Source organism: Passer montanus, unplaced genomic scaffold (assembly GCF_014805655.1).
Source record: "Passer montanus isolate IOZ18808 unplaced genomic scaffold, ASM1480565v1 scaffold32, whole genome shotgun sequence".
Classification (NCBI taxonomy): Eukaryota; Metazoa; Chordata; class Aves; order Passeriformes; family Passeridae; genus Passer; species Passer montanus.
The window spans coordinates 3,710,765-3,737,485 of record NW_024367930.1 but is presented as its reverse complement, the minus strand read 5'-3'; the positions used below and the strand labels follow the sequence as shown (position 1 = coordinate 3,737,485).

The 26,721-nt window shown below is 37.8% G+C and overlaps 1 protein-coding gene across 3 annotated transcripts in view; it reads left to right on the top strand.

Moving 5' to 3' along the window:
* Positions 1-26,721, top strand: part of TPK1 (thiamin pyrophosphokinase 1) — a 303,299-nt gene that overhangs the window by 31,485 nt on the left and 245,093 nt on the right. For all 3 annotated transcript variants that reach the window (XR_005628163.1, XM_039715197.1, XM_039715196.1), the window contains exon 2: positions 25,838-25,912. Coding sequence is in view for 2 of the 3 variants with exons in the window: in XM_039715197.1 (XP_039571131.1) it covers positions 25,838-25,912 (75 nt within the window). In the remaining variant the exon portion in view is untranslated. The remainder of the gene's footprint in view (positions 1-25,837; positions 25,913-26,721) is intronic.

The window sequence follows — 26,721 nt, the reverse complement described above, 5'->3', positions numbered from 1 at the left end:
TGTTGTTATTCTGTGATTGTAATATTTCCTCATGCACTGACCATGGCTCTGTTCATACTGTTCTTCAGCACAATCTTTTAAACTCTGTTCATTCTACAGTCTGTTTGGAAATCAAACAAAACACACAAACCAACTGCAGAACAGATGTTCAACCAGAATAAAGCGGTGTAAGAACACCAGTTTTTAATTGTATACTTCAGTTTACACTGTCAGTCTCTTATAAAACACCATCAGCTGTTGTTGCAAATACAACATTTCTATCTAGAAGAGAAATTACTCTTTCCATTTTAAATTTTGATAAGTTTTGTTAAGTTTTGCATTTTCCGTGTAGATAAGACACTTGCATCACAGAATCACAGAAGGGTTTAGCCTAAAAAGGATCACTGGAGGTGCTGTGGTCCAGCCTTACTGCTCAACCTTGGTCCCTGCAGACAGTGGCCCAGGACTATCTCCAGACATCTTTAGAGTATCTCCAAGGAGGGCTTCTCTGCCACCTCCCTGGGCCACCTGTGCCAGTGCTCCGTCCCCTCACAGTGAAAAGGTATTTCCTGATATTTGGAGGGAACGTCCGGTGTTTCAATTGTGTGCCAATTGCCTTTGGTCCTGCACTGGGCACCCAGAAGATTGTGTATATAGTTCTGGAAAATGTTGTTTACAGACAGACTTTGAAAATAGCAAACCTAGGTTATTATTCCTCTGATGAAAAGGACAATTGCTTCTGTAGAAAACTTGTGGATCCTTGGTAATGCTGATCACAGTGAAGCTCTTCGTTGTTCAACCTCAAAGAAAACTCTTTTGGATGAAATAATTTTTGCAACCAAAATGTAAATGGAGCCTTCACGTGCTTTTTGTAATTCCCTGCTTTTAACGTTTTTCCTCTGTGAATTAAAGATCTATTTTGCAGTAGAGAAAGCAGGTAAGAATTCTGTTGAACTATCTATTTCAGATATATTATTGGTATTATGTGGGAACTCAGTACATCACTCCGGATGTCCGGAGCTACTGAAACAACCCTTAGGGGGCTCAGGAGTCCTGGAATGTTGCCAAAAGTGCCTGGTGGCTTGACTTTGACCCTTCTAAAGAAATTACACCTGAATGTGAGGAGATGAGAGAATTTCAAGTTTGGATGGTGAGGCAATGATATGCACTAGATGAAACTTAGATTATAATGCACTGTACAGGGGGCCTGCCCAGAACCACCTTTTCCCATGTTGGGGCACAGACGAGTAACAGCTGACCCCGACAGTATTAGTAGTCCAACTTATACATCACTGAACATACTTCTGGGGCATTTTTACAGTCTTAGTAAAATTAACTTGGTTCTGAAAGTAAATAGATATATTTGCCTCTCAAAGGTGTAAAGTGTAAGGTTGTTTATATAGATAAAAAAGCCCCATACCTTGAAAATAGTTATAGCCTTAAATCTACAATTAAACCGAATGCTTTTGAGAAAATTCTCTAGGGGTTCTGGACAAAGGTACTGTCAAGGGAACTGGGGCTTGGATAGAATGTTTACAGAAGCCATGTAACGTTCGTAGGGTTTTGTAAGACATGTCTCAAGGCACTTTTGATTGAGAAAGTGGTATGGCATAAAATAAGTGTGATGTATCTGTGTAGGTTATAGAGTGACTGTGTATCAAATCTCAAAATAGACCTGTGTATGAGTGCACCCTGAGAAATCTAGCAGGGTTTTATGTCATGTCATAATTTGTCTGCAATAAAAGAAAATGCAGAATCATCACTAGGAATGATTGTGGGCACAAAGACTGATGGAGTGGGAAATAGTAATGAAGAGTATGGAGTACAATGGTGTCTAGATCTCTGGGTGAACAACACATACAAGATAGGGTTAACTGATTAAAATACAATCCTGTGTAAATGTTATAAACAAAATTAATTCAGAGAGGGAAGACTTTGCAGTGGGAAATAATGGTTCTAGTGAATATGAATTCACAAATTTCTGTGGCAGACCCTATTTCTGTGCAAAGTATCTTCTGCTACCTCTGCTTTTACCTTCCAGTACTAAATACCATGTCCAGTTCTGGTGTACCCTAATTGACAAGAGCAGTGAGAAATGAGGCATCCTCCAAGATGTAGGGAAACTTAGAGCTATATTGGTTTATATTTGTGAGAGAAGACTGCAGGAGAACTTTGCTCATAGACAGCCTTTGCAGTCTAACAAAAGGATACCAACAGAGAGTATCTGTGTGAAGGGCAGTGTGTGGGTGTTTAAAGAGTTCCCTCCCTCCCAGCTGCTGCCATATTCCATCCTGAATCTTCCAAGCGCCTTCACCTTGCATCAAACTCAACTTTCTCATCAGTGTCTTTGTGACCTTTTCTGATTCAACTCACGTTCCATTGGCTTCCTAGGGACTCACCCACATCACTGAACATTTTTACATCTGTCTAATCCTTTTTCATGCTTGGAGTGTCCTTCCTTGCCTGGTCTACCTCTCTGTCTCTGTGTTCTCTTTTCGAGTACAGTTTGTTGCATGGGGACCCACCACATTATCAACTGTAAAATAATGTGGTATAAAGTAATTAAACTTTTTTAGGGGAGAACACTAATCTCTGCGCTTGAGCACCAGTGGTTACACTGGTTTAGACCCATTTGTTGCTTCTGGTTAATGTTGCACTAAATATTGATTTTCTTTGTTCACTCTGTAGCCCATTGCATTGTTATATTTTCCAAGATACCTGTTGTGCATAGCTTTTAGTTTAGGCAAAGGTGCTCCTTGGGTACCCTGCTGGAGGTGCTGGGAGGCATCACATGGTCCTGGGGCTTAATGCAGGTGGTGGCATTAAGAAAAATTTATACTTAATTGTTGCCCACATTTGTGCATATTGTGAGAATTATGAAAGCACTTCAGTATCTTGGCTGGCCTAGACTTGGTAGAAATCTATAAGGATTGTGTCTTATAGGATAAAAAAGACAAACAACAGATTTCAAACATCCTAGAGTTCCTTAAGGCTGCTGCTTGAGTTGACCAAATCACACTAATGAGCCTCAGCAATTTGGTTTCAAACATTTCTTCCTTACTTGTGATTTTTTTTTTTTTCATTTTGGTGGTTGTTGTTGTTTTGGGGGGAGCCTGGGGGTTTTGTTCTAGCTTGTTTGTGGTTTGGGTTTTTTTTCTCCAAAAGCATTAGTCATTTTCTCTAGTTTGTTTTCAAAACTTTCCTGCTCATGTGTTCCAGTAGGGTTATATGGTGTATTTTTGGGGACATGAATTATTTCTATGCCCAGTTCTGCTTTGCTATAGGAAAAACATGTGCAAGTTGAAGAATCTGAGGAAGTGGAGCATAATCAATGGAAGCACAGGAGAAACCTTTCTCTTGAAAATAGGAAGATGAGTCTCTATTTAGTCATCTATTTAGTCATTTAGTTGATAATGCATGAGTTCTAATTTTAAATAAAAGCACATGGAAAATAATAGTAAAAAATGTTTACATAATCTTTTAATGATGAGTTATGAGTAGCTTTAAGTAAGAAAATACTTTTTCTTTCAAATTATTCATAGGTGCAGAATTTGAGACAAATCTTGATTGCAAGCATTACTTCAAAGTAACAGCATCTCATTTTAACACAGTTTTTATGTAAGTGGAAATGACTGAGAAAGGTTTCAGTTCACCCTTGATTCTCAAAAGTGCCTGTTGCTAAAGAGAGATCAGGTTGGTGCCAGATGTGTGATAAGTCCCAAGATTTATAGAAGAGAGGTGCTTGAGGACTGTAGGGAATGAGAAGGACCACAGTGGACTGGGAATTGCAGATGATAGAATTGGCTGCCTGCAGTGGAGTGTGAGATCGAATTAACATTGTCATAGCAGTTCTATTTATAAGATACGTATGATGAGGAAGGGTTAGTGGACTCAACCTTTGCTTATAAATGCAGGTGGTTCATGAGTAAGTATGGAATGGACTGAAAGCAAAATAAAATCAGTGTTTTGTTTTGAAGATCAGGCTTGAAAGTCTTGCATTGGTTAGGGATGTAGTACACAAGTGTAAAATACATGTAAAAATAAATCAATTTGTTACCAGGACTTCAGGTGCCTGTTCAGGAAATTGATGATGTGCCTGAATCTGCATGTTTATGTAGCTGCATTGACCCGTGTGGTGAGAAAAATGTGGTTCTTGCTACAGTCAGTTTATAAACCTGAATAGAAATGGAAGTGGTCCCAGGGATAACAAGATCACAAATGTTTTTCTTTGATTCTGGTTGTTATGCAGCTGGTTTGAGATTATTTCTGTACAGCTGGGTTAGCAGTAGGTTGGACATCCCCACTTCATTTTCCCTCAAAAAGACTTGGAAGGTGGAGTGTAAAGCTTCTGCCAATATTTGTGTGTTGGCCATAGGAGCAGATCAGACAGATAAGGTGAGTAACGTTTCTTAGCCACTCCTTGCAGAGTAACTTCATGGTCCGTGCCTTTGTCATTGACATGTTATGCATTTACCAAGTTTCTGAAATAACTTAAATGGCAGTTCTAAAAAACTGAAATTGTAGGCTCTGATATAGACTAGAGCTGACTATCTAAGGTTCATCTGGTGCAACTGGCTTGATGCCTGCATCAAGCCAGGATAGTTGTGACCTTTAATACATCTTAAAAAAGCAAGAAAAGTTGTGAAAGCTGATTGGTTTTAATTAGAACTCTCTGTGGGGAATCAAGTGGCAGGAAAAATTTCCTTTTTGTAAAGTTATATTGAGTAGATCTGTCATCATCATATAATTTTAAAATATAGTTTCTTCTGGAAAAAGGAATTTTGTTTCCACCAACAAGCTTAGTATTCCCTTGCTGAGATAAAGAAAGCACAAATAAAAGGTTCTGTGTCAAAAATAGTCCAACCTGAGAATGGTGACCATTCACAGTAGTTATGGATATAGCTGAGTCATGATGTTTAGATGTTAGAGGCATTTGGTTGGAAACAGTAGGATTAACATGCACTGTTCAAATGATTACTATGGTTTTTTTCTTGCTTTTCTTTTCTATGTGACTGACCAGCTGCTTGAAAGTATGACATGAGTTTGTCTAGATAAGGACTTTCAGAGTGCTTTTTAATGATCAGGTAATTATTTTTTTTTCAAGCCTGTGTATGTTGCTAGCATGATTCAAAGTATACAACAAGTGGCACTTTGTTTCAGTGGGTTGATCAGCCCTACTCCTCTCTCCTTTTGGCAATTGGATCTAATTAGTGATCAGCTCTCCCAGTCCAGAGCACCTGTTTTTCTGTTCTTGGGCAGTACCATTACAGTGAAACTCTGATCTTCACTGGAGCTTACAGCTGTTACTTTAAAACCCATAATAATACAAAATGAATGTGCTAACTGTTTATCTTTTTTTCCAGAAGGCTGTCCTTTCTTATAATCTTGTAATGCTTTTATTTTTTATATCCAAGTACTTTACTGTACAATTGCCATTCCTGTTTGCAAGTGTGTGACTTGTTAATGACCCCTCTGTCACATAAGGACAGGGATAACAAGGTCACTGGGGAGAATAAAAATTAGAACAGAAAGTGTTCCTTGTGTGTTTTGTTTTGCTCACTGAAGTATCTCTCCTTTCTAATCTTTATTCTCCATAAATTGTAAATAACAGGATTTGACAGAAATATAGATTGCCTTACTACACAATAATGAATGCTTTAAGAATCATGATCATTTGCAAAACTATGCCAAGAAGCAGAGAATTTTGTCTTCAGTCATCCAAAAATGTGCATTACAGAGCTCATCTTCATCTTTGGCATCTATCAAGCGGTTTGCTGGAAGCAGCAGAGCTAGTAAACAAAGCACGTTGCAGTAAAATGGTCCCCCATGGGGAATAATTTAAAGTCATACTGAAGTGTTGTTTTCAAAAGACATCAAATCACATTTCCACTGGAATATCAGACATATTAAACGTATGTGTGATGGAGAGTTCAGGTTAAAAAAGAATGCTGCTTCTGCACTCACTGTAAAGCTCAACAACTCACAATTATCTCTCTCTGTCACATCTAGCTCTGTATAAGCCCAGAGTACTTCTGCCAGTTTGTAAAAACATTATTTAAGATGTGTCAATATCTTTATCTTCTTTTTTTTTTTTTTTTTTTTTTTTTTTTTAAATCCATGTGTTTTATGCATGCAGAACCAGAGGCTAGTAAGTATGTGCTGGTTTATTGTCATTCCATCTGGGCTGGTTTTATGTATACAGTGTGTCCATAATATTTTGATAGACAAGATACAAAAACCTCTAATAAAAACCCAGGGAATTGCAACTAAAATTTTCTAAGGTTGTGGCGGGGGGGGGGGCGGGGGGAAGCTGATGTTGGTTTTGTTGATTTGACAGCTGTCTCCTCTTTCTGTGCTTACCTGGAGGTTGCATTTGGCCCAGACAGTGAATTGGGTTACCTAAAAACTAAATTTCTGCCCAGAACCCTCACCAAGAGTTGCTGTGTTCTCTAAACCAAACTCCACAAAGATTTGGAGGTGTGCATACTTGGAAGTTGGCTTAGGAGAAGGATGGGGAAGTAGGTTGTGGGATAGATTTTGCACTTCCTCTCTCAAAGACATTATTACATTTTCTCTTCTTGACATCTGTTTAGCAAAAGGAAAACTTTGGTATGGTGAGTACATTAACGACTGTGAGCTTGACAGAAATATGAACAGGTTTTTGTATAGGAAACTTTGGAAAATAAGGTTTAAGAAAATATTTTGTAGATTCAGCTATCTTTCAGGACAGCAACTTGCCAAATCCATCACCTTGCTAGCCACAGTTCTGAAGAATCTTACTGTTGGTAAGTTCTAATTAGCAGAATTTCCTGTTACTGCCTCATAGACTCTTCCAGTATGGAGAGGCCTGGAGGAAGTACTGCATAATGGGTAGGCCTAAATGTGGAAGTGAAAGCTGTGGCATTTGGAAGGAGAGAGCCTGAACCTTGTAGAATAAATGCTGCTGAAGTGCCATTTTCAGGTGTTAAGGGGAGATATTGGCTGAGAGGCAGTTTTACATCTGTCCCTGTCCGTGGTCACCATGGTTGGTGGGGCTGAAGAGCAGAATGCACACCTGAGTGTCATTGTATAGCAGCTTGGCTGTCAATTGTGGGAATCTTTAAAATCAGAGGGTTTTGGGAAAGCTGTAAAAGGCAGGCTTCAGAGACAGCAGAACTGCAATTAGAGTTAAGCAGTAGCTATAAGATTTGTCAGTAGAAAGTTTAGAAATGTAGGAAAGTAAGGACAAATAGAACAATGGTCTGTATATTAATGCTTGTTTAGAATAACTCTATAAGTTACAGAAAAATGTATCTAGCAAGATATTAGGAAGTTCTAAGCTTAATAATTGGAACTCCATGCCTTGTGTTTTAAGGCTTACAAGTAGGTATTGTATTCTAAATAAGTAAGCATTATTTTAACAAAAGATAGGTGTACTTATAGTGGTTGGATAGAACTATTGTCAATATGCTTTTGCTTTGTGTGATTGGTCAAAAGTCTGTTGCCAGGGATGTGAGCTGCTGGCATCTTCCCATTGTCATAACCATGTAATGAGACTGATGCTGGAAAATACAACAGCTTGAGACGTGTTCCTCAGCAGTCCCACCCCATTCATGTATTTGTACACAGATTTCATTCACCTGGGATTTGGAAAAGGTACCCAAAAGCCAGGTGCAGGTATCCAGCTCCGGTAAAAACTGTTCCTGGTGTGGAAACAGCCATCTCAGCCAGGTGGTGTCAGTGCCATTGTGCATTTAGTTAATTCAGTGGGTGACTTTGGTTTTGTTTGGTGGGGCTTGATTTGAGGATGCAGAGCAGATGAAGTGATACACTGCCATACCCAAGAAATACCCTAACCCTACTCATCTGGAAAATCAGCACTTTTTATCATGTATTTATTTAACTGATCCAGCCTAATCCATTGTATAAGCACTGCAGCAGGCTGGCTGCTTGGCTCACTGGTGACCTTGTAAACACTCCTTCTAGGTAGCTGCCTAGCATCAAGTTTCCACTAGAGTGCTAGTGTTTTTCAATTTTTGGAGGTCAAAACATGTTATAAGCAATTTTTGTGTAGTCACTCAAGAATGTTTGGACGGTTACTCAGTTCAGATCCAAATTATTTTGAAATTCATGGCTTTTAGATTTGAACTGGATATTCAAAAAGTGGAAACACATTTCAGGTTCCCTCATTTCTTTTATGATGATAGCATTTGGTGCCAAATGAGGCATTTTAATCTCTTATTTTAATGCTGAAGTTATGTGATTTTTTTTCACATTCCGCATCAGAGAAATAGAGGTAATTAGAAGAAAATATTCATTTGTGTGTCTATAGAGGTATACTTAGCAGTCCGTTGAATTGTCATTTGAATTTCAAAATGGTTTGAGAAGTACAGGTTTACATTTATTTCTAAAAAACCACAAACCCAAAACAAACCAAAACCAAAAAGCCTCAGCAAGATTTTTGCAGGGCACGCACCATATGTAGTTTTATTGTGTTGTATATGGTGGTGATTTAACTTTCTAAGGAATCAAAAGTTAGAAGTAAACCTTCATCTGCACTCTTCTGTTTTGTTTCTTCACCATTGAAACTTCATTGATTTTAAAACTACAGGTGTGAAACTTTCCTCATTAAATTGCATACTGCAGTTGATAGGGCACATCCATCTAAACCATTATCTTCTCTCTGGAAAATGAAAGAAAAAGTAGTGTTGCTCACTGGTTTTATCTGATCATCTATAGCAAAAAAGGAAGTAAGGGAAGGCATTCTCTTAGAATAGACAAGACTTAAGAATTTAATACATTTTTTAAAACAGTAATATTAAGGGAGACTGAAACTGGCTTTCAGTGGTTCTTAAGCCCTTCAAATGCAGCTGTTGAAGGTAAGTGTAGTGTGTGAATGGTCTTGTTGGTGCTGATTATTTCAATAAGTTTAAGGTGATAAGACTGCATGCAGGAGGGAATCTTGGGACAGGATAAACCTAAAAGTCAGCAGCATACCAGAGATTAAGAAAAGCTGGAAGAGGGACTGAAACATAACAGCTGCTTTGCTGAAGATTTTACTTGGTTTTGCCTCTTTGAAAGTGAAACACTTGTGGGCACACTTCATACCTAGAATTTCTTTCACTAATTTTTCTCCTAATAGTCAAAACATCCTGTTCTTCTACTGTGGTTCAAGAAAATGGCACGGAGATGAAGTAAAGTTAGTGGCACAGACTTTCTTACTTGGTACATGGGTGAAATTGTGGCCCTTTAAAAAATCAACAGAGAACTTTCAGCTGTGGGTTTAGGAGCTTCCCAAGGGGCTTGAACTTGGCAAGTCGTTTGAACACTATGGCAGTCCATGGGATGGGAATTCTGTCCATTAAATTCAGGTTTGACAATACCTGATTGTACTAGTGAAATATGTATCTGGACATGAGACTCTTACACCAGTCATGACTGCCAGCTTGGGTATGTCTCAGTGCTTCCTCAGTCCCCACAAATCACACTGGTGGTGACCCAGACAGCAGTGTCAGTATCAGTACCAGCAAATGCCATGTGCCAGCTCAGTGTGTGCTTAATCTTGAAAAGTTGTCTTAAATTTTGTAACCCCTTTTCTTTAGTTAGAGGTCACTGAAAATATGTTTGATTTGACTTGTCATCACTAGAATTAAGTGTGTTTACATTGCTAATGTTTCTTAAAAGTGTTCTTAAAAGAAAAAGTTAATGGCCCCTCATCTGATTGAAACCATTTTCCATCTTTCTTCTAGGCATTTGTTTTTTCTTCCATTAGTATCCTATCATTTGCCATAGCCAGACCACCATAGGTAGCACTCACTGCATTGCAAGTGGTACCTTTTGTGCATTGCAGTGCCTGTGATTATTAAATAAAGTTTCTTTTCTTTAAATAAAGGCTTTGACTTTTTTATCAGACCTAAAGGCTATTAAGTTTTAAATGCTATTTGTTTTTCATTAAAAAGGCTTTTCTATTTTAAATCCTTAACTTATTTTTATTGGAAAAGTAATATTCATATCTTTTTTTTTTTTTAAATTATTGGTACTTAATCCATTAGCTAAATACAAAGCAATAATCCCATATGGCAAAGTAGAGCTTGCTGGATATGTGGGATTGTGCACGTGTGTATGTGCATGAATATCTTTATGCTTTCAGCCTTCATTATTTTCCTCCTTTACCTTCTGCTTCCTCTAACTTTGTCCTGGTGCAGAAATTACGAATGCTGATTAAGATTAATTTATATTCACATGCAAACCTAGAAAATCAACCCAGTCCTGATGGGACCAGTGTTCATGCTTCTTGTCTTTCATTCTACCCATATTTAGAGGTGCTCTTTGAATATGCTTTCTAAAATAAAAACTTATATTTGATATGTGTTCCTCAGTTCATCTGCATTTAGTTGTAGTGCTACCTCCTGTTTCAAAATCAGACAGATGAATCATCTGCTGGAGGCATATGAGCATTGTAGACAGGATCAAACTTAGAGTTTATCAGCTGTACCCTTGTTAGGTGTTGTCATATTGGTCGATAGCGATCTTTGTTGTGGCTTTAGGGAGGCAGTGGGAGGTGGCATAAGAAGCCTGAGAGCTGTTAAGCTGGAGGAAATGTGTGTTCCCAGTATATCATGTTGACAGGAAACTTTGATTTGGTTGTTGTACATTTATAGTGGAGTTAAAGCAAAAGTTAACACAGAAGAAGACTAAAAGAGCAGATCACCATTTCTGCTACTTCTCTGGTGGTTTTTTTTCTGCAGAGCTCAAGGCTCCCCTGCACCATCTTCCCTGATGTAATGAGTCCTGTGTGTGGAAGACACTCCCAGGTGGGGAGCCCTGTAATGCCCTGTCTGGGGAGTGAAAAGGGTGTTCACTGAGATCACCTCCTTTGAAGAGTCACTCACTGTGACTGTGACTCTGCTGTGTTGCAGAACTGATCAAGAGATCTTGATACTGGTGGTCAAACTGCATGTCTTTCTGCATATCACCCAAAAGTTCTGCTCTGCCTGCTACCATCATTGATGCAAATTGGCGTGTTATAGTTTGACCAACTCCAGTTGTAGTCAAGGTGTGTTAGAGAGGTAAATGTGTAAAAAAATGCTGCTAAAGTCTCCAAAAACACAGCATACCATGTATTGCCCTGGGAATAAATGAACATGAATCCATCATGGATTTATGCCTTCACACAAAACTGAAACAGAAGAGAGAACTGATGAAGATGGGGGTTTTTTTGACTAATTTGAGCAGGCTTTTCTGTGATTACAAGAAGTAGAGAAGAATGGGAAAAAGTTATTCTGTCATTAAATTAAAATTATTTAATAGTTGTTTCAACCACTTGTTTATGAATTGCAGAATTTTGCAGGGGTGTCAACATCTGTGGCAAAATCATGATTTACTATAACCCCAGTTTGGTATCTCCTTATTTTCGTCCAACATATTATGCTTGCAGAAGTAATTTGATCTAACTATATTATACTCATACTCTGTATAAAAGTTCATAAACTCTTATTGCATTAAAAACATTTAACATTTTAATTTTTGTTTTGACAGCTCACTTTTGTCTGTTTTTCTCCTGTCTGTCCAAAACTGATTATCCTTACAAGCTATTGCAGATTGATTTCAGGCAACTCTTGTAATTTTTCTTTAAAATACCAGTTTTTCAAATACTTAAGGTCTCTGTTTATTTAAATTTAAAAGCCTGCAATCATGTTTTTGGCTTAATATCCTAAGTATGTTGGTATCCTTTCTTGGCCAACTGATATTTGGGGAAAAATATTGGAGTAGTTTTGAAGCTGACAAGAGATTCTTTTGACTTCATTGGCTCAGCTCTGAAATGAAGCAGCTTTTTGAAGAATATATAATAGTTTTAAGAATCCAATCTTGAAAATATTTCTATCTACCTGTTAGCCTTTTAGCCTGATTTTTATCATTCCCATTATTCTAAGAATACAAAATATCATATTGCTTCCTTCTTTTTAGCCTTTAGTCTAGTATGAAGTTGAAAATGTTGGTTAAAATTTAACCTAAGTGACCAACTGATATTTGAGAATGATATTCTCAAATGAAATGAGAATGAAATTCTCAAATTTGAGAATGATATTCTCAATATTATTCCTCCTCTGGACAACAGCTCCTGCACACTCTGTCCAGAGGAGGAATAATATTGAGTAAGAGAAACATTATTGCAGGAAATCAGCATGAGGTATCTTTTGTCAACAAGAGAGGAGAAGGTCTTGATGCTGTTGGTTAAGGAGTTCTCCTGATTAAACTGCAGGCTGTCCACTGCTATGTATCTTATTATTTCCTTTTTCCTTCTTGAAAGATGTCATTTCATTTTTTTTGTGTGTTTGAACACTCTGATGATATCTCTGATGACCATCTCCCCATGGTTCCAGAAAGTTTATTTTAAGTGACTAGATCAATGTAAGGCAGAAATTCTTTTTATCTGTGTTATTTATTCCTGGCTGGTGTGCCTATTCCCATGCAGAAACCCTCCAATTTCAGATGGACTGTGTCTGGTTTTGCCACCGTGGATATTGGTATAGTCTGAAGTTTAAAATTTAGCTGGGAAGAAAACCCTGGGGATATAATTTCAGAGTCTTAACTTATTCACTAGAGGAGGCTGCTTCTCATACAAATTGCTACAAATCTCTGTACTTAGTGAGGCCAACTGTGAAATGAGAATAATAATGCTTATGCACCTTTATAAAGTGATTTTAAATCTACAAATGGAAATTTAAGTTCAAAGCATTATTATTATTAACCACATTTTCCAGATAGGGTAATGAAGAAGAGAGAAGTGTAGCTCCTTTTCTAAGTATCTTCTCCCCAAATGCACTAACATGCTGACCAGGGTGTATTTTCTGTTCCTTTCTGGATCTGATAAACTGCTGATAAAATATTTTACAGCTGATAAGAGTTATGTTTAGTCTGCATAGATTATGCTTTTAGATATTCAGCCGTTATTTCCTCTAGATCTTGACCCAAATGTTTCTTAACACATAAAAAAACTGCTCATCAGGATAGAAATAATTTAAGTTTCCTTAAAAACTTTTATTTTAAGGGGGTGCCACTAGACTGACTATTATATGATCATCAGTTCTATAAATTGAATTAATCTGTTAGTCCATGAAGCAGGTGGAGCAAGCCAGATTTCCTCATGCAATTATATTACAAAAGTCATTAGATTAAGAAATAGTAATAAACATGATACTGTTTCAATCACCCTTAATGGTTTAAGCCTTTAGGATTTGCATTTTTAAGGGTAACTCCTTTGCTGCAAAGTCCAGAAAATCACCTTAAATATGTGAAAGCTAATGGTAAGACTCTATGTGGGACTTCTTTCACACTGAAAATGGTGATTGATTTTAAGATCTGTCCAGTACTGTGAGGCTCAAGCCTTTGAAGCACAGTAATCAGTTGTATGTTAAGTTTTAATTTCTGGCTGAAAGTACCAATGTGACTCAGGTTGTACCAGGTTTTCTGACTGGGTTGGGTGCTCCCCAGAACACTGATTTTGCAGAGGTTGTAGTAGAAGACCACAACCATTGTTAAAATGGAAACAAATATATGTTTCTGCTGGAATGGCTAACATGGCTTTGAAATTTACATCTACACCTGCCCTACAGTGCTGTTTTGGTGGAATTTTTGGACTGTGTTACTGTTGTCTCAGGCTGGGTGTGCTGAATGCTAAGGATGCTTTGAAAGGGCAGTGCTTAAATGGTGAGCTCTTGATACCTGTTTCTCTGTATCTTTCTGCCTGAAGCTATGAGGATGTGTGAACAGCTATGCACATGCAAAAATCAAAGAGACTTTAGAAAAAAAGATATTAAAAGAAGCTGGAGAGAAAGGCAGCTCTCTGCAAACATGTTGGATGATCACAAAGAGCTCTGGTGGGTTTGGATGGAGTAGCAGTGTAAGCACTAGCATATGCTTTGAGGTCCACTTTAAATAGCCAAATAAACCAAAAGGCATCAGGATGAATTTGCTTTATGGTAGTCTTTATATTCAGGAGAAGTAATAAAATTATTTGCAATACAGTGTTGTGTATAAGGAACTTAAATTAGGTCTTGGTAAGAGATATGGCTTATTTTAAAAGAGATGTTCACTAAGGCAGTCGTTATACTTTTCTACTGTATAGATTTATGGTTTTGAAATGGTTATGCCCCATAACTCTTAATTAAGCTTGACAGTTTTAGCATTGAAATTGAAGTAGTTGGTTGGAAAGACAGTCTGCAAACAAGAGCCTCTCTTAATGGTCCCAGAGCTTGTGTTTGTTTACAGGCTTTACTGTATTGCGAGAAAAGGAAGAAAGTAACAGTTCTCTTTAATTATCTATCATGTGCAGCATGTCAAAACAAGGGACTCTAAACTAGCACAAGTGACTTACAATGAAAGTGGTTATCATAGACTTTGTGTAGTGACTAAACCTACCAAACTTTATTAGTGTGACAGGTATTTTATGGGAGCAGTTTGTCATAATGATTTGGAGGGTCTGCTTGAGTCAGTAGTCTACTTACAGACATGACCTACTTTTTTGTGAGCTGATCTTTGCTGGATATGGTGTCCTGTTCTGCCAGACTACAGTGATCCCCATAATGCTATCACACCATTTACTTGGAAACAGCTTTTTCAATCTTGTTTAAAAGTTACATGAATGTTAAACAGCTCTCATTACAAAATTTTCAACATTAGGTAATTATTCTATACCTGTGGAAGAAGCATCAATATTCTGATAGTGTTCTCTCTTTGTTCCTTTATCACCCCCTAGTTTTATTCCAAGACACAGGTGTTGGTCAGTTCCTGATTTAAATAAGCTTATTGTAGCTATTCAGTCCACAGAACTTTGATTTTAGGTCTTATTTTTCTGCCAGATGCAGCACAGTGACATATTACAGAATAAAATGTGAAGAGGAGCTTCATCCAGGTTACATAAAAAATTCCTTACCTGACTGATACTGTAATGCAGTTTTCATTGCCTTTGTGGATTTTGTCTTTCTTTTTGTTTATTTTACCTTGTTTTATCAAAGTGTAGATTTGTCTATTTACAAAATATATACAGGTAGGTCTTAAAAATGTTTTTGTTAAAAAAAGAAGCCAATGGTGGATGTAAAGTTATGGAATGTCCTAAAGAAGGCAGCAAAACTGAGCTGCCTTCATCAGGTAAAAAAAAAACAACTCCAGAAATAATAAAATGAAGCTTGTGAAATCAGAAGACATAATTTGAGGAGTGAAATGTTTGTGAAGGTTGGGAAATTAAAGTAATTGTCTTTCCTTCCTATATCTATTAAAAACTTTGTAATATAAGAAAACATTCCTCTCCTCATCATTCTTTGCCAGAATCTTACTCCAGAGGCCCAAACACCCTCCCACTGCCACCACTGCTTGTGTGGGCTGTTGTTACAACCACCTGGGAAGCCCTCTTTGCCTTTCTGAGCCTTCTGGATGGCACTCTGGACCTTGTATCAGGTCCACTCCCTACAAAGTACAGAATAATCTGCTTTGGGAAAACAGCAAGACTGAAAAGGTGGTATGAACACAAATGTTCTTTCTGGCATGCGCCCCAAAGGGGTTTGAGTTGTTGCAGAACCAACTGTCTCATGGATTTTCATGAAAGCATATGAGGTAAAATCCTGGGAGTCAATGGGAGTTTACTGATCAGGCTCATCCATTATATCTGAGGAGTAAATAATTAATGTTACTGGGATCACAATTTGCTCAACTTTTTTGAACTCGGTGAACTTACTAAATACAAAATCCAACTATCTCCAAAGTACATTGTAGCCTGGTTGAATGCTTTGTGCTTTTAAATAAGTGCTTAATTAGTACACATGAGTTCAGGATAGTGAAAGATAGAGTATTTCATTTGGATGGCTGAACAGAAGTAGGGAAAGAGAAGCCTGTAATTGTCCACAATGGAGTTTGACCAGAAGTCATTTGTGATTTGTAATGTGTCTTATAAGATAAAGCAGAGAAACGGAAAGGAACTTTTGTTTTTTTGTATTGACTGCTTTGCTGCATAAGAGTGTGATCTTCCTAGAGTCACATAATGCCTGTTTTCCTCTTTCTGAGGATGGGACGTTGCTGTGTGCCTTTGCAACATTATACTGGAGTTTAGCCCCTGGGCTACTCAGTGGATGCACACTGGACTTTTAATGATGGTGTACTTGCCCTCAGCATGGTAGTGGGACTGTATATGCAGGGAAGAGGGAGAAATTGTGTACAAAGAGTACAATCCATCAGTGTAAGTGTACTAAGGAGGAATCAAGCTGAGTTTGGCAGTAGGAATACCATGAAAAGTGGGAAGACTGAAGCATCTAAAATCTTGCTCTGTGAATTTGGACATTTTATGCTGTGTTACAGAAAGTTGTTCCCTCCTTTATGACTGCTAGATCCAAGTCTTCTGAAGATAGTTAGAAAACCACTCTTGCCTGAAAATTATCCTGCAAAACCAGAGGCTACACTGTTCTCCAAAAGCATATCACACGTTAGGAAGGAGGCAGTGGATATAATCCTGTAATACCATGGTGAAGTAATTGGAAGATGTATTCAAAATGGAAAAGAGAGGTTTGAATAAGTTGGAGCACAAACTTTGTTTAGGTCAGTGGACTGCAGAATCAGACTTCTACAGGCTACTCATGTTTTATGAAAATAGTCCCATCAATATATTTAATTTTGTAGCAGGGAGGGAAGAATCTTCCTTCCCAAGAATAATGTCATGTCTGGGGAGGAGAGCACTGTCTTGACTGAATTTGGATGAGAATGAATTTTGATAGAGAGGGAACTTGAATGTGGGTCATCAGTCTCCTGAAGGCACGCACTAACTTTATCCATGCTGATAAAAGGTATAGCTCCTTCCCAGTTTTTAAAAATGAGATAGCTGACATTGTGAAGCAGGATCTGATAGGTATGCTCTGAAACCAGCTACTTGAAACATGTGCTTCCAATGACATCAGTAGAGAAATGTCTCTTTGGTGGATAGGAGTGGTGTTTTGACATCAAAAGAGGCACTGGGTTCTGTCAGCCTTTAAAGTGCATCTTGGTGCAAATAGAATTCAGACTTTTATGTGCATAGGAGATGTTAGTGCCAGGCACTGAAGGCTCAGTGGAGTGCTTGGTAGCAGTGAGCAGGGTTCTAAACGCTGTGCAAAAGGCACTTTTGTGTTCCCATGGTTCTTATTCTTTGGCCAGTACTCCAATATGTGAATCATTAAATGCATATTATATTTTGTTAATCCTGTAGAATATATCCAAAGATATCTGTTGACCATAGAAATGGCACTGTACTGTTTGCTGAGCTGAATGTTTGCTGAAGGGGTTGTGCTTCCTACCTATTTGCCCAGAGAGACTACTGACATCTGCCTGCTCTGCCTTGTGATTCCTTGAAGTCACCTTGCCCTTGCTGTGTGCAGATTGAGCTGACAGTATCGACTGCCGAGGGAGCTTGTATGCTTGGTTGTCTCCTTGGAAATAGAGACATCCCAGATAACAGGTATTGTTAGTGTGATGTATTCAGACAGTGTTGATGCTGTGTTTTTAAAATGCGTGGAGGGCATTACATTAGACCTGCTATTACAGAGCGAGAAAGTGAGCACATACCTTTGGTTTTCATTTAAGGTTGGAACTTCCTTGAATAGTAATAGTTGTTTATATTTTCTTAAGATTTGCTTTCATTTTCACTTTGTTGCAAATTTAAGCTCCAATCTAATGGTCTGTGCCTAGAAGTGTTAAACATTAAAGTAAATTTTACCATAAGACTATCGATATTTTTGTAGCAAGCCTGTTTGTCTAATTCTTGTCTCTTAAGGTGTTCCAATTGGTATCAAACTTGAAAGGTGTCAGATGGCTACTGTTTCAGATGATAACTTGCCTGTGAATAACAAAGCAAAGCATTTAGTATTTTTTTATAATATAGTTGAAGTGAAATTAATGCATTTTAAAAGTTTACCTTAAGTGTGAAAATTGTGTCTGATTCTGCAAATTTGGTGACTAGTCTTCCCATTCTGCACAAAACTGTCTTTTCTCCTGCTATTTCACTTCCTATTCATCACTTCAGCATCATTTGGCTACTTTGTCCATGCCACAGGATAAAATATACCTGAATAATGTTGTAGACCTCTACTTGTCTGTGCCTATGTCAGTGATCTCTCTTTTTTGGATTGTTGGATAATTTGAGTCCAGTCTTGAAAACTGGAAGAGTATAAGTGAACAGGCAATAATATCTCAGCTAAACCAACCACTGCTGCTTCCACTTAATTCTGACCTTTGCTGTTCTTGGCTGGAAATGAAAGTCCAGTTTGCACAAAGTGCAGAATGATGTGTATGGTCTGGCCACAGCTCTCGAGACAAGCCAAAAGGGTGTGAGGTAAATCAAACCAAGGGCCTTGCAGTTGCAAATGGTGCATCTGCCAGTGTGTGCCTCAAAAAGCCTGTTTTATGGTTTGTGGACATTGCTGTCCCCCTCAAAGTGACTGGTTACTCCACTGTGTTTATTTGCAAATGAGAGTTGGTAATGGGACACAAGCATCATTTCCATGTACATAGAAGTAAGTGCAGTTATGATTTCTATTTAAATAGTCAGTTCTCGTGATTCAGTTCAGTTCTGTGTTGCCCTAGAGAGTTGAATCCTGCCATGAAGTTTCTTTGTGATGCTGGACAAGTTATCTAAAGCTGAAGATTCACTACTGGGAATTGTGTGACCTCATTCTGCTTGACCAGACTGAGATGTTTGACACATAAAGAGCAGAAGTCCCAAGTACTCAGAAATGCAGCTATAGACTATAGGACTTAGAAAGAAAAGAAGCATCCCATCACACACTGAAATCAGAAATGCAGCTCTCACGTTCTCCAGAGAAGCATCAGCATTAATTGACAAATTTCATTGCAAGGCATGGCACCCTTCTAGGCACAGTGGTTGATGATATGGGTAAATTATCCCATGTGTCTGGCCATGTTTGTAACTTATTGTGAGAAATTAGTTGGTTTGAATTCATCCACATAAATTCTTGTAGAGTGTTCTCCAGAGGGTACCACATTGCAGCTTTTCAATAAGACTGCACAAATCCCCTTTTCTTCCTACTCTTCCTGTTGGAATTTGCCTGGAGAATTAAGAGCTGCAAAATATTTTAAAACAATAGAATTTACTTGAAGAAATTACCACTAAAATGCATTGACAGGGATAACAGTACCTTTGCACAAGAATCAGTTGGGTATGCATATTTGATTTATTCATTCAAGAAGTTTGAGAACATGTTTGTAAGGTCTGTGATCCTTTTGCGTAATTTGTGCAGGTTTATTATTGGATAACATTATCACTGTTATGAGGAAAATTAAATGGCTTGTTTGGAGGCTTGGGATTCAATGTGGAAAAAAGCAGCTACACAATGTTTTATAAGCAGTGGCTATAATTAATACAGTAGTCTAAGCTTAACTGTTTCTCTGAATTAAAGCTGACAAATACCTTTTCAGCAAGAGCACAGATGGAGGAAGTAGATTTTACTGACTTGAATTTTTTCCGTTTTCAGAGTAGTAGTTCTGCAGGAGTTGTGAAACTTTTAAAATGTGAAACGTTTATGTTTTAGGGTGTTGATTTGGTCTGCATAATGATTCTGGTAAATTATCCTTTTTTATGTTCCTTGGTATCACAGCAGAGCACTGGGTTTCCCAATGAAAGGAAACACTGTTGGGGAAAATCTTGGTTCAAGAAAGAGAACAGCAGAATGAGGAGTGTTTTTGTGTAAGGTGCACTATTTGTTCTGTTCAAAGTGAGGTTTTAGCCTAAAAGATAACATTAGAAAGTAGCATCTTAGGGTTTGATGTACTTTTTCAGGAGTTTATAATGCTGTATTTATAAGTTTTAAGTCCCCCTCACACCTTCCATACATGATAGATAAAAGTGTCAGATTGGCTCTTACATATAAAAGTCTTAAGTTTAGAGCCAAATTTTGATGAATATAAAATTACAGAAGTGTCATGTAAGTTAAACTGATCTTGTGACATAAAATATAAATAAAAATTCAGAAGTCAAAGGCCATGTGGCTATTGGCATATTTGTATAAATATTTTACTGTGGATCAAGAATATAAGTTTGAAGCAAGTCTCATGATCATGCCTGTTTGTTGTGGTTTGCTTTACATTGCAGGGTGGTTTTGGAATATGTAAACTAATTTCCTTTTGGATGAAAAGGTGCTGCAGGAGTGCACATAACTCTCTCCTACTGTTAATGGGTCTACAAAACCAGACTAAACTTAACCTGAAGTAGCTTCATTCTCTCCTTTCTCCCAAAGTATGTGTAATGTGAATATCATACCTTCACCACCAACAGTTTTGTTTTACAGACTGATTTTATTCTGCCATGCTACTTGCTAAGGTAGATCTACATACTACTCATAGTGAGCTGCCAAAGATATTAACTGATAAAATCAGAATCTTGTCTTGTGAACTGGAAGCCAACTTTCAAGAAATGCTATATCAGCAAGTAAATTAGGAATTGTATGTGTGTACCAGGTAGGAAACTACAGGTGGGTTTTTCAATGTCTAAAAATAACAAAAAGCAAACAACCATGATGAAGAAGGCCTTTCAGGAAAGGGGGAATGATCCTTAGACTGACAGACCCATTCTTCCTTAGTTTCTAATCAATAATTTACTTCATTCCTAGTGGTGAGATTGTTCCATTTGAGTATTTTTTGGAAGTGGGTGGTAGCTCGTCAAAAAGCCCTGAATGAAACGGTCCATTTCAATGAGAAGAGTATGAGTTTTGACTTAACACTTGGAGACAGGTGCTTACTTGGCAGAAAAATGGCGTAGATTTGGTGCTGATCCACCAAACTCCTTTGTTTTAGTTTGAAAACCCCAAGTTGCCACAGTAATCTTGCTCTGGTGATCTGTAGCAATAGCTGGATCGATTGTCACTGTGGTTTTGTTATGTTTGCTGGTTTCATGAACTGCTTTCCCTAGGGTTTATTATGGTAGGCTCACAGTAATTCTAACTTATGTGGAATTCCTAGAATCACAATTTTGGTGTTAATTCTTGTGCAGCTGAAGGAACGTCAAATGCACAAAGGCTGCCTCAGCCTATTGCTCTCCTCTGTTATCAGTCAGTTTTGGAACTGTGAAAAACAGCCTTGTCCCTTCTTACATACTCTGACATTTAAGTCGACAGTGATTGTTCATTTAAAATTAATCTGAGGGGTAGGAATTTTCTGAGTAAGTTATGGTACTGGAAAAAAAATATTTTTGTTTGTGTTTGGTTTTAGTTTTTTTTGTTTGTTTGTTTGGTTGGGGTTTGGTTTTTTTGGGGGGGTTTTGCATCATTGGGTAGTTTTTGTTTGGCTATTTTTGTGGGGGTTTTTGTTTGTTTTGGTGTGGGTTTTTTGTTTGTTTTTGCTGTCATGGTATATTTATATATATATCATGGTGTGTCAGACTGATGTGAGAGCAGAAACATGAGCAAGAAGAAATTTTCAGTGAGATCATTTAGAGCTTTTTCTCTCAGAAATTGTTTTTTATTTGGACATCCACCTCTATGATCAGGAATGTGTATAACTGCAGCATCTTTTCAATGGGTCTTGGTTAGTATCTTGGATATTTAGATATATTTCTATCAGTACACAAATTTTCTGGAAACTTAAACCATCTTCTAACTTTCAGTTCTGCCCTATACTACCTGTCTCTTTCCTACTTCTTCCTCTGTACTGAACCTGATGCTTGATAGATCCCTGGAATGGAAAGGAATGGCTCTTCTTCAGGCAAACAGTAAATTGCAAATACCAAAGAAACAAACCCAAAACGTTAATTGTTTAGTGGAAGCCACTTTGTGTTTCTGAAACTCTGAATTTGAAGTCATACTTTGCCAGCACCTTGAGGTATTCCTGTATCTTTGTCCAGCGTGCCCCCCGCATTGTACATTACCACTTGCATCATGTCAGAAAGCCTGGGAATAGCAGTGATCTTTCCCAAAGAGCTTCTTGTTTGAAGCATTGAAAGTTTTTTCTCTGCTTCAGAAAATTCAATACCAACATACTCACAGTATGCAGAAAAACTCTTAGTGATATAATTCTAACACTGAAAGAAAGCAGAGTAGCATATATTATTTTATTGGCTACCAGAGCAAAGATTGTCTTTAAATATATGTGCCTTTTACCTGTGCTTTGTGACAGACATGCAGCCTTGTCTACTGGCACATGGCAAAGGGAAATCAATTAAAAATGCATAATTATATTATAAATATTTATAAAATAGCTAGATAAATATAATCTGACAGGGAAAATCCAAGAAGACTTTTAGAATAGCAAATCTATGCTCTAAAATATATTGGAATTGTTGAGAGTGAGTTACAATGTGGTAAAATGTCACTGCATAGGCAGTGCATAGGCTATCAGGGATATTCACAACACTTTTGATAAAAGTCCTTTTCAAAGCAAGCATGAGAATTTTAAGCAAAGACGTTTAGCTAAATAATTTTGGAAAGAAGAAAAAGAAAACAATTTTCAGGAAGAATGGGGTGATGGTGCCAGTGTAGAAACTTGTAGGCATTGTTGATTGATTGATTGATTGATTGATGGACTGATTTGTAACTTAGGAAAGCTTTCCAACAGGAATAAAAGTGATCAGGCTTTATTCAGAGATTAGGAATTTTCCAAGTCTGCTAAAAGATTTTTTAGCTATATATTTCATGTAACTGCCCGTTCACATAGTTGTGCACATATTCATTCTTACTCAGTAAATTATGCCTCTAAGACTTCAAGGTTTATAAGCATCAAATAGAAAAACAAGAGGGGGGAAGAATTTGGTTCTTTAAATGCAAGTAAAAATTTCCTATAATTTTCCTATAATTTTCCTATAGTTAGTAATCCTCCTTTTCTGTAGGCCTGTACATCAGAGACCTTACTGCTAATTCTTCTACAGGAGAACTTTGACCGTGGGACTTGACTCCATTTGTTCTCTGTGTTGATGTAAATATCAAGAATAAGCTGCAGGTTTTGTATGGAGCAGTTTATTTTCTGCTTTTGCTGCAGATGGTTGAATTTGCTCAAGCTGCAAGAGCTGCAAAAGTACATAATGAAATAGAAAATTGTGCTAAAAATGGAAGAAACTATGCAAGAGAGAAACTTGTTCTGACTTTAATAAAAGGCTCACAAAAGTTTCTTCAGTGGAGATATTAATATCTGGGGATATTGCTGGTGATTTCTTGCTTACAGAAACCTCTTTCCTATTAGTCCAAACAGAGAACAATGTCAGTAAGAGTTGGGTCAGGGTGCTAATTAGCTTCGTGAAAAATAGATGGGTAGACAGACGAGGAGATAGATGTGTCCTAATTTGTTGAGTGCTTTTAAAGATAAATGGCCTTGAAGTAGATTTGTTTTCAAATGGATAGCCAGTAGAGTGTTCAGAGCAGTGGCACACTGAGCTCTCATCAGTTTTTCTCACAGTGATGAATGTTGCATATTCTGTCTGTTGACGTGGTCTTTGCCATCAGATGTCCCAATTTATTAATAGTTTTTATGGCAATGGTCGTAAATTATTGCAGCCCAATTTTATTACTGTTTTACATCTACCTAGGACTGAGCCTCGTGTGCAGCTTTATATTAACTCAGCAGGCATCATTAAAATATTGACATTTAGGCTCATTTTGGTAGCATTAATCATAGCATTTTATCATGCCTTAATTGTATGAAATGACTGGTTTGAACTGACTGGAGTGTTCACTTCCCTAAAAGCAGGTGAAACAATAATTTCCATTTCTGTACTTTTTCAACCCATAACTGTACTTTAAAAAACCCAAACAACAAACAGCCCTAAAGACGTAATCCCCCCATCTCCTATCTGTATGTGCTGTGGGCATCATGACTTCTTTGCAACAACTGAACATGTAAGACCCAGCAGCTCTTATGGGCCTCACTGGAAGCTCTTGAAAGTGTCTCTCTGAAAATCAGCCTCTGAAATCTCAGTGTAGACACCTACAGCCAGGCCTTGGCTTCAAAAATATACCCTAATATATATAACAAGAGTACTTCTGATGTGCAAAAAGCCCTGCAATCTGTGGCTGTTTTCATATGCTGAAATGACTTAAGGGTTTAAAACAGGCACAGAAATGCCTTTTGTGATTCACCAGCAAGAATAGGCTAACAGCACCCATGCCTGCTTTGTCTTACTATACCAGTAACAGACCCTGTGATATTTGCTGGCTCTTTTCAATGGAGAGCATCACTAGATGGTTATGTTTAATACAAGGAGTTGGCAGCCTTTCTCACTTAACAATCATTAGGAGATCTGCTGCTGAGGTCCCATTTTGTGAGGCAGCTGGAAATTGGCACTTAATTTAAATGTATTGTTTTCTACCTTTCTCTTCAAGTTCAAGGACAAGGTAAAACTGTTCAGACTACACAGAGAAAAAACTTTTTCTCACTTTCCTTTGTTTATTTGGTCTTTCCACTTCTCCATTTATTCCCTGTGAAAATGTATGCCCCTATATATACATGAATTAAATGGAAGTGAGGCCAGTGTCAGCAAAGATGGAAGCAGAAGGCTTGAGCGAAGGTATTTGAAAGAACCAGGCAGAAGATAGCTATGATAATCATGTAGACTTCTCACTGGAGTGAAAATCATCTAGGTCTTCATTTCTGTTTCTCTTGATACTTATGAAGGAGGACAATAATGTTGTACTGTTCCTGTTACTGTTGCTTCTGCTTTAGGAAATGGAGGCCTCGAATGGGTCTCAGATTCAGAATAGTGGTATCCCAGTCTGCTAACCTTCACTTTGTTCTCCTAATCACGCATTTAATTATTTTAAAGGCTGCCCTTTCCAATTCCCATCCTTAGATGTTCTTTCAACTTCAGCAGTTTGACCAGTTGTATTTCCTTGATAACATGATAAAGCTTAGGCCACAGACTTCTACTGTAGCTTTCTGCCTCCTGCTATACTGGATCTTCTCAAAAGACTTTCTAGTGATAGAGGTTTTCTTTTTTCAATTACAGTGGCTTCACATGACCAAATATTATTCATTAACTTGATTGCCTAAGGATATCAAACTCCAGGGGAAACTTGTATTCCTATATGATTGGCAAGATAATTAGGAAGTGAAATAATGCAAATCCCACTGCAGGCAGCCATCAAAGATTTACATATTTATTCTTTGAATTCAAAGTGTGTCATATCATACATCCTTTCTTTCTTTTAAGGCTTTTCTAACTGTAGGTTTATTACTGACCTTCAGCATGCACGTTTTGCAGGGGCAGGAGGCTTTGTGAGCTCAATCAAGTTGGGCTGGTAAATCCACTGAGATTTTTAGTCTGCAGTGTCACCTAGATAACACAGGCTAAAGTACACTTTTGCTTTTACTAGCTTTTGATTTTAAGCTCCTGGGTCACAGCCTATCAGTCTTTATTTGTAGAGTATCTACCACAATTAGAGCTTCTACATGATATGAAAACACAGGCACAGAAGCCACTAATGGCAGCAAGAGTTCTGCATCCTCCAGGAGGGTGGAACATTGGGTATAGCTTAGAGACATCTTATATGGAGTCTCCTCCAGCCTTCCCCTTTAACAGAGAACAGGGTAAGCTCATATCAGTAATTGCTGCACCCAGGCAGCAGTAGCAAGTGGGAGATTATATGTGAGAGCGGTATAGATGTGGGGTCCTGTAGAGGATGGCCTTCAATAAGTAAAAGTCACTTATAAATTAAACATGTAGCAAAACCCTACCAAGTAAAAGGTGTCTTACGAAGTTCTGACAGTTTCTCAATCTGACAGTGGTAAAACCTGAGAAGTGAGGATATTAGTGGAGTTACTCTGATGTGTTTGGACTAAAATTCATCTGGCAAAAAAAAAAAAAAAAAACGGACAAAAAAATCAATATTCTTGCTAATGAGAACCAACATTTATTTTACAGGAAATCTGAAGTTTTGCCTTCTGATTCTGAACCAGCCTTTCAACAAAGGTCATTTCCATTGTCTGTGGAGCAGAGGTAATAATAACTTACATACATCTTCATTTGCTTATTTTCTTACCTGTTACCCAGCTAATGTACTTCATGTCTGTTGAATTGCAGTGTGGCAATTTCCTCTTTACTAGAGCAACCCACTGGAGAGGGTGTAAACTGGCAGAGTACGTCCCTTGTTGCTGAATGCAGCAAATGGGCTGATTATGTAAATTCTGCATCCCTGCATTGCACACGTCAGAGGGAACTTTGTGCAGTGATCTGTGTAAGACTGTGGCTTTTCAGAGGCTTCTTAGGAACGATCATTGTTTTGCTGACAAAATGTAGGAGATCAATGATGCATTTAAGAGTCTGGAAGTGAGCATTTCTTTAAAGGTCATCAATGAAATGTGTTAAATTTAATCAAAATAAAATGAACCGTGTAGATATTAAGTTGTGAAAGCGATGGGGAATTTGCGTGCTTGTCAGAAATATGCAAATCAGATTTCACTACCCCTTTGTTAAATATGCACAGTGCTAATCATCATCTCTGGTATGATTGCTTCAGATTACTGACATTTTGTGGAGATATGTAAATCTTTACAAGCTTGGAGCTATTAATTCCTCCGTGCAGGAACGTAGTCCTTCAGAAGCTTTCTGAAAAGCCACAGGAACTGTCTCTAACTTATTCCCAGGATGGGAACCTTGCAGAGAGATTCCTCTTAACTGGCTGGAGCAGACAGAGCTATTTGGTTGCACCATAGGCATAAGGACTGGCAGGGGGTAGCTGTACAGTTAAAAGGAATTGGAATAAGGGATGAAGTGAGCAGGATATATTCGTAGCACTTAATTCCAGT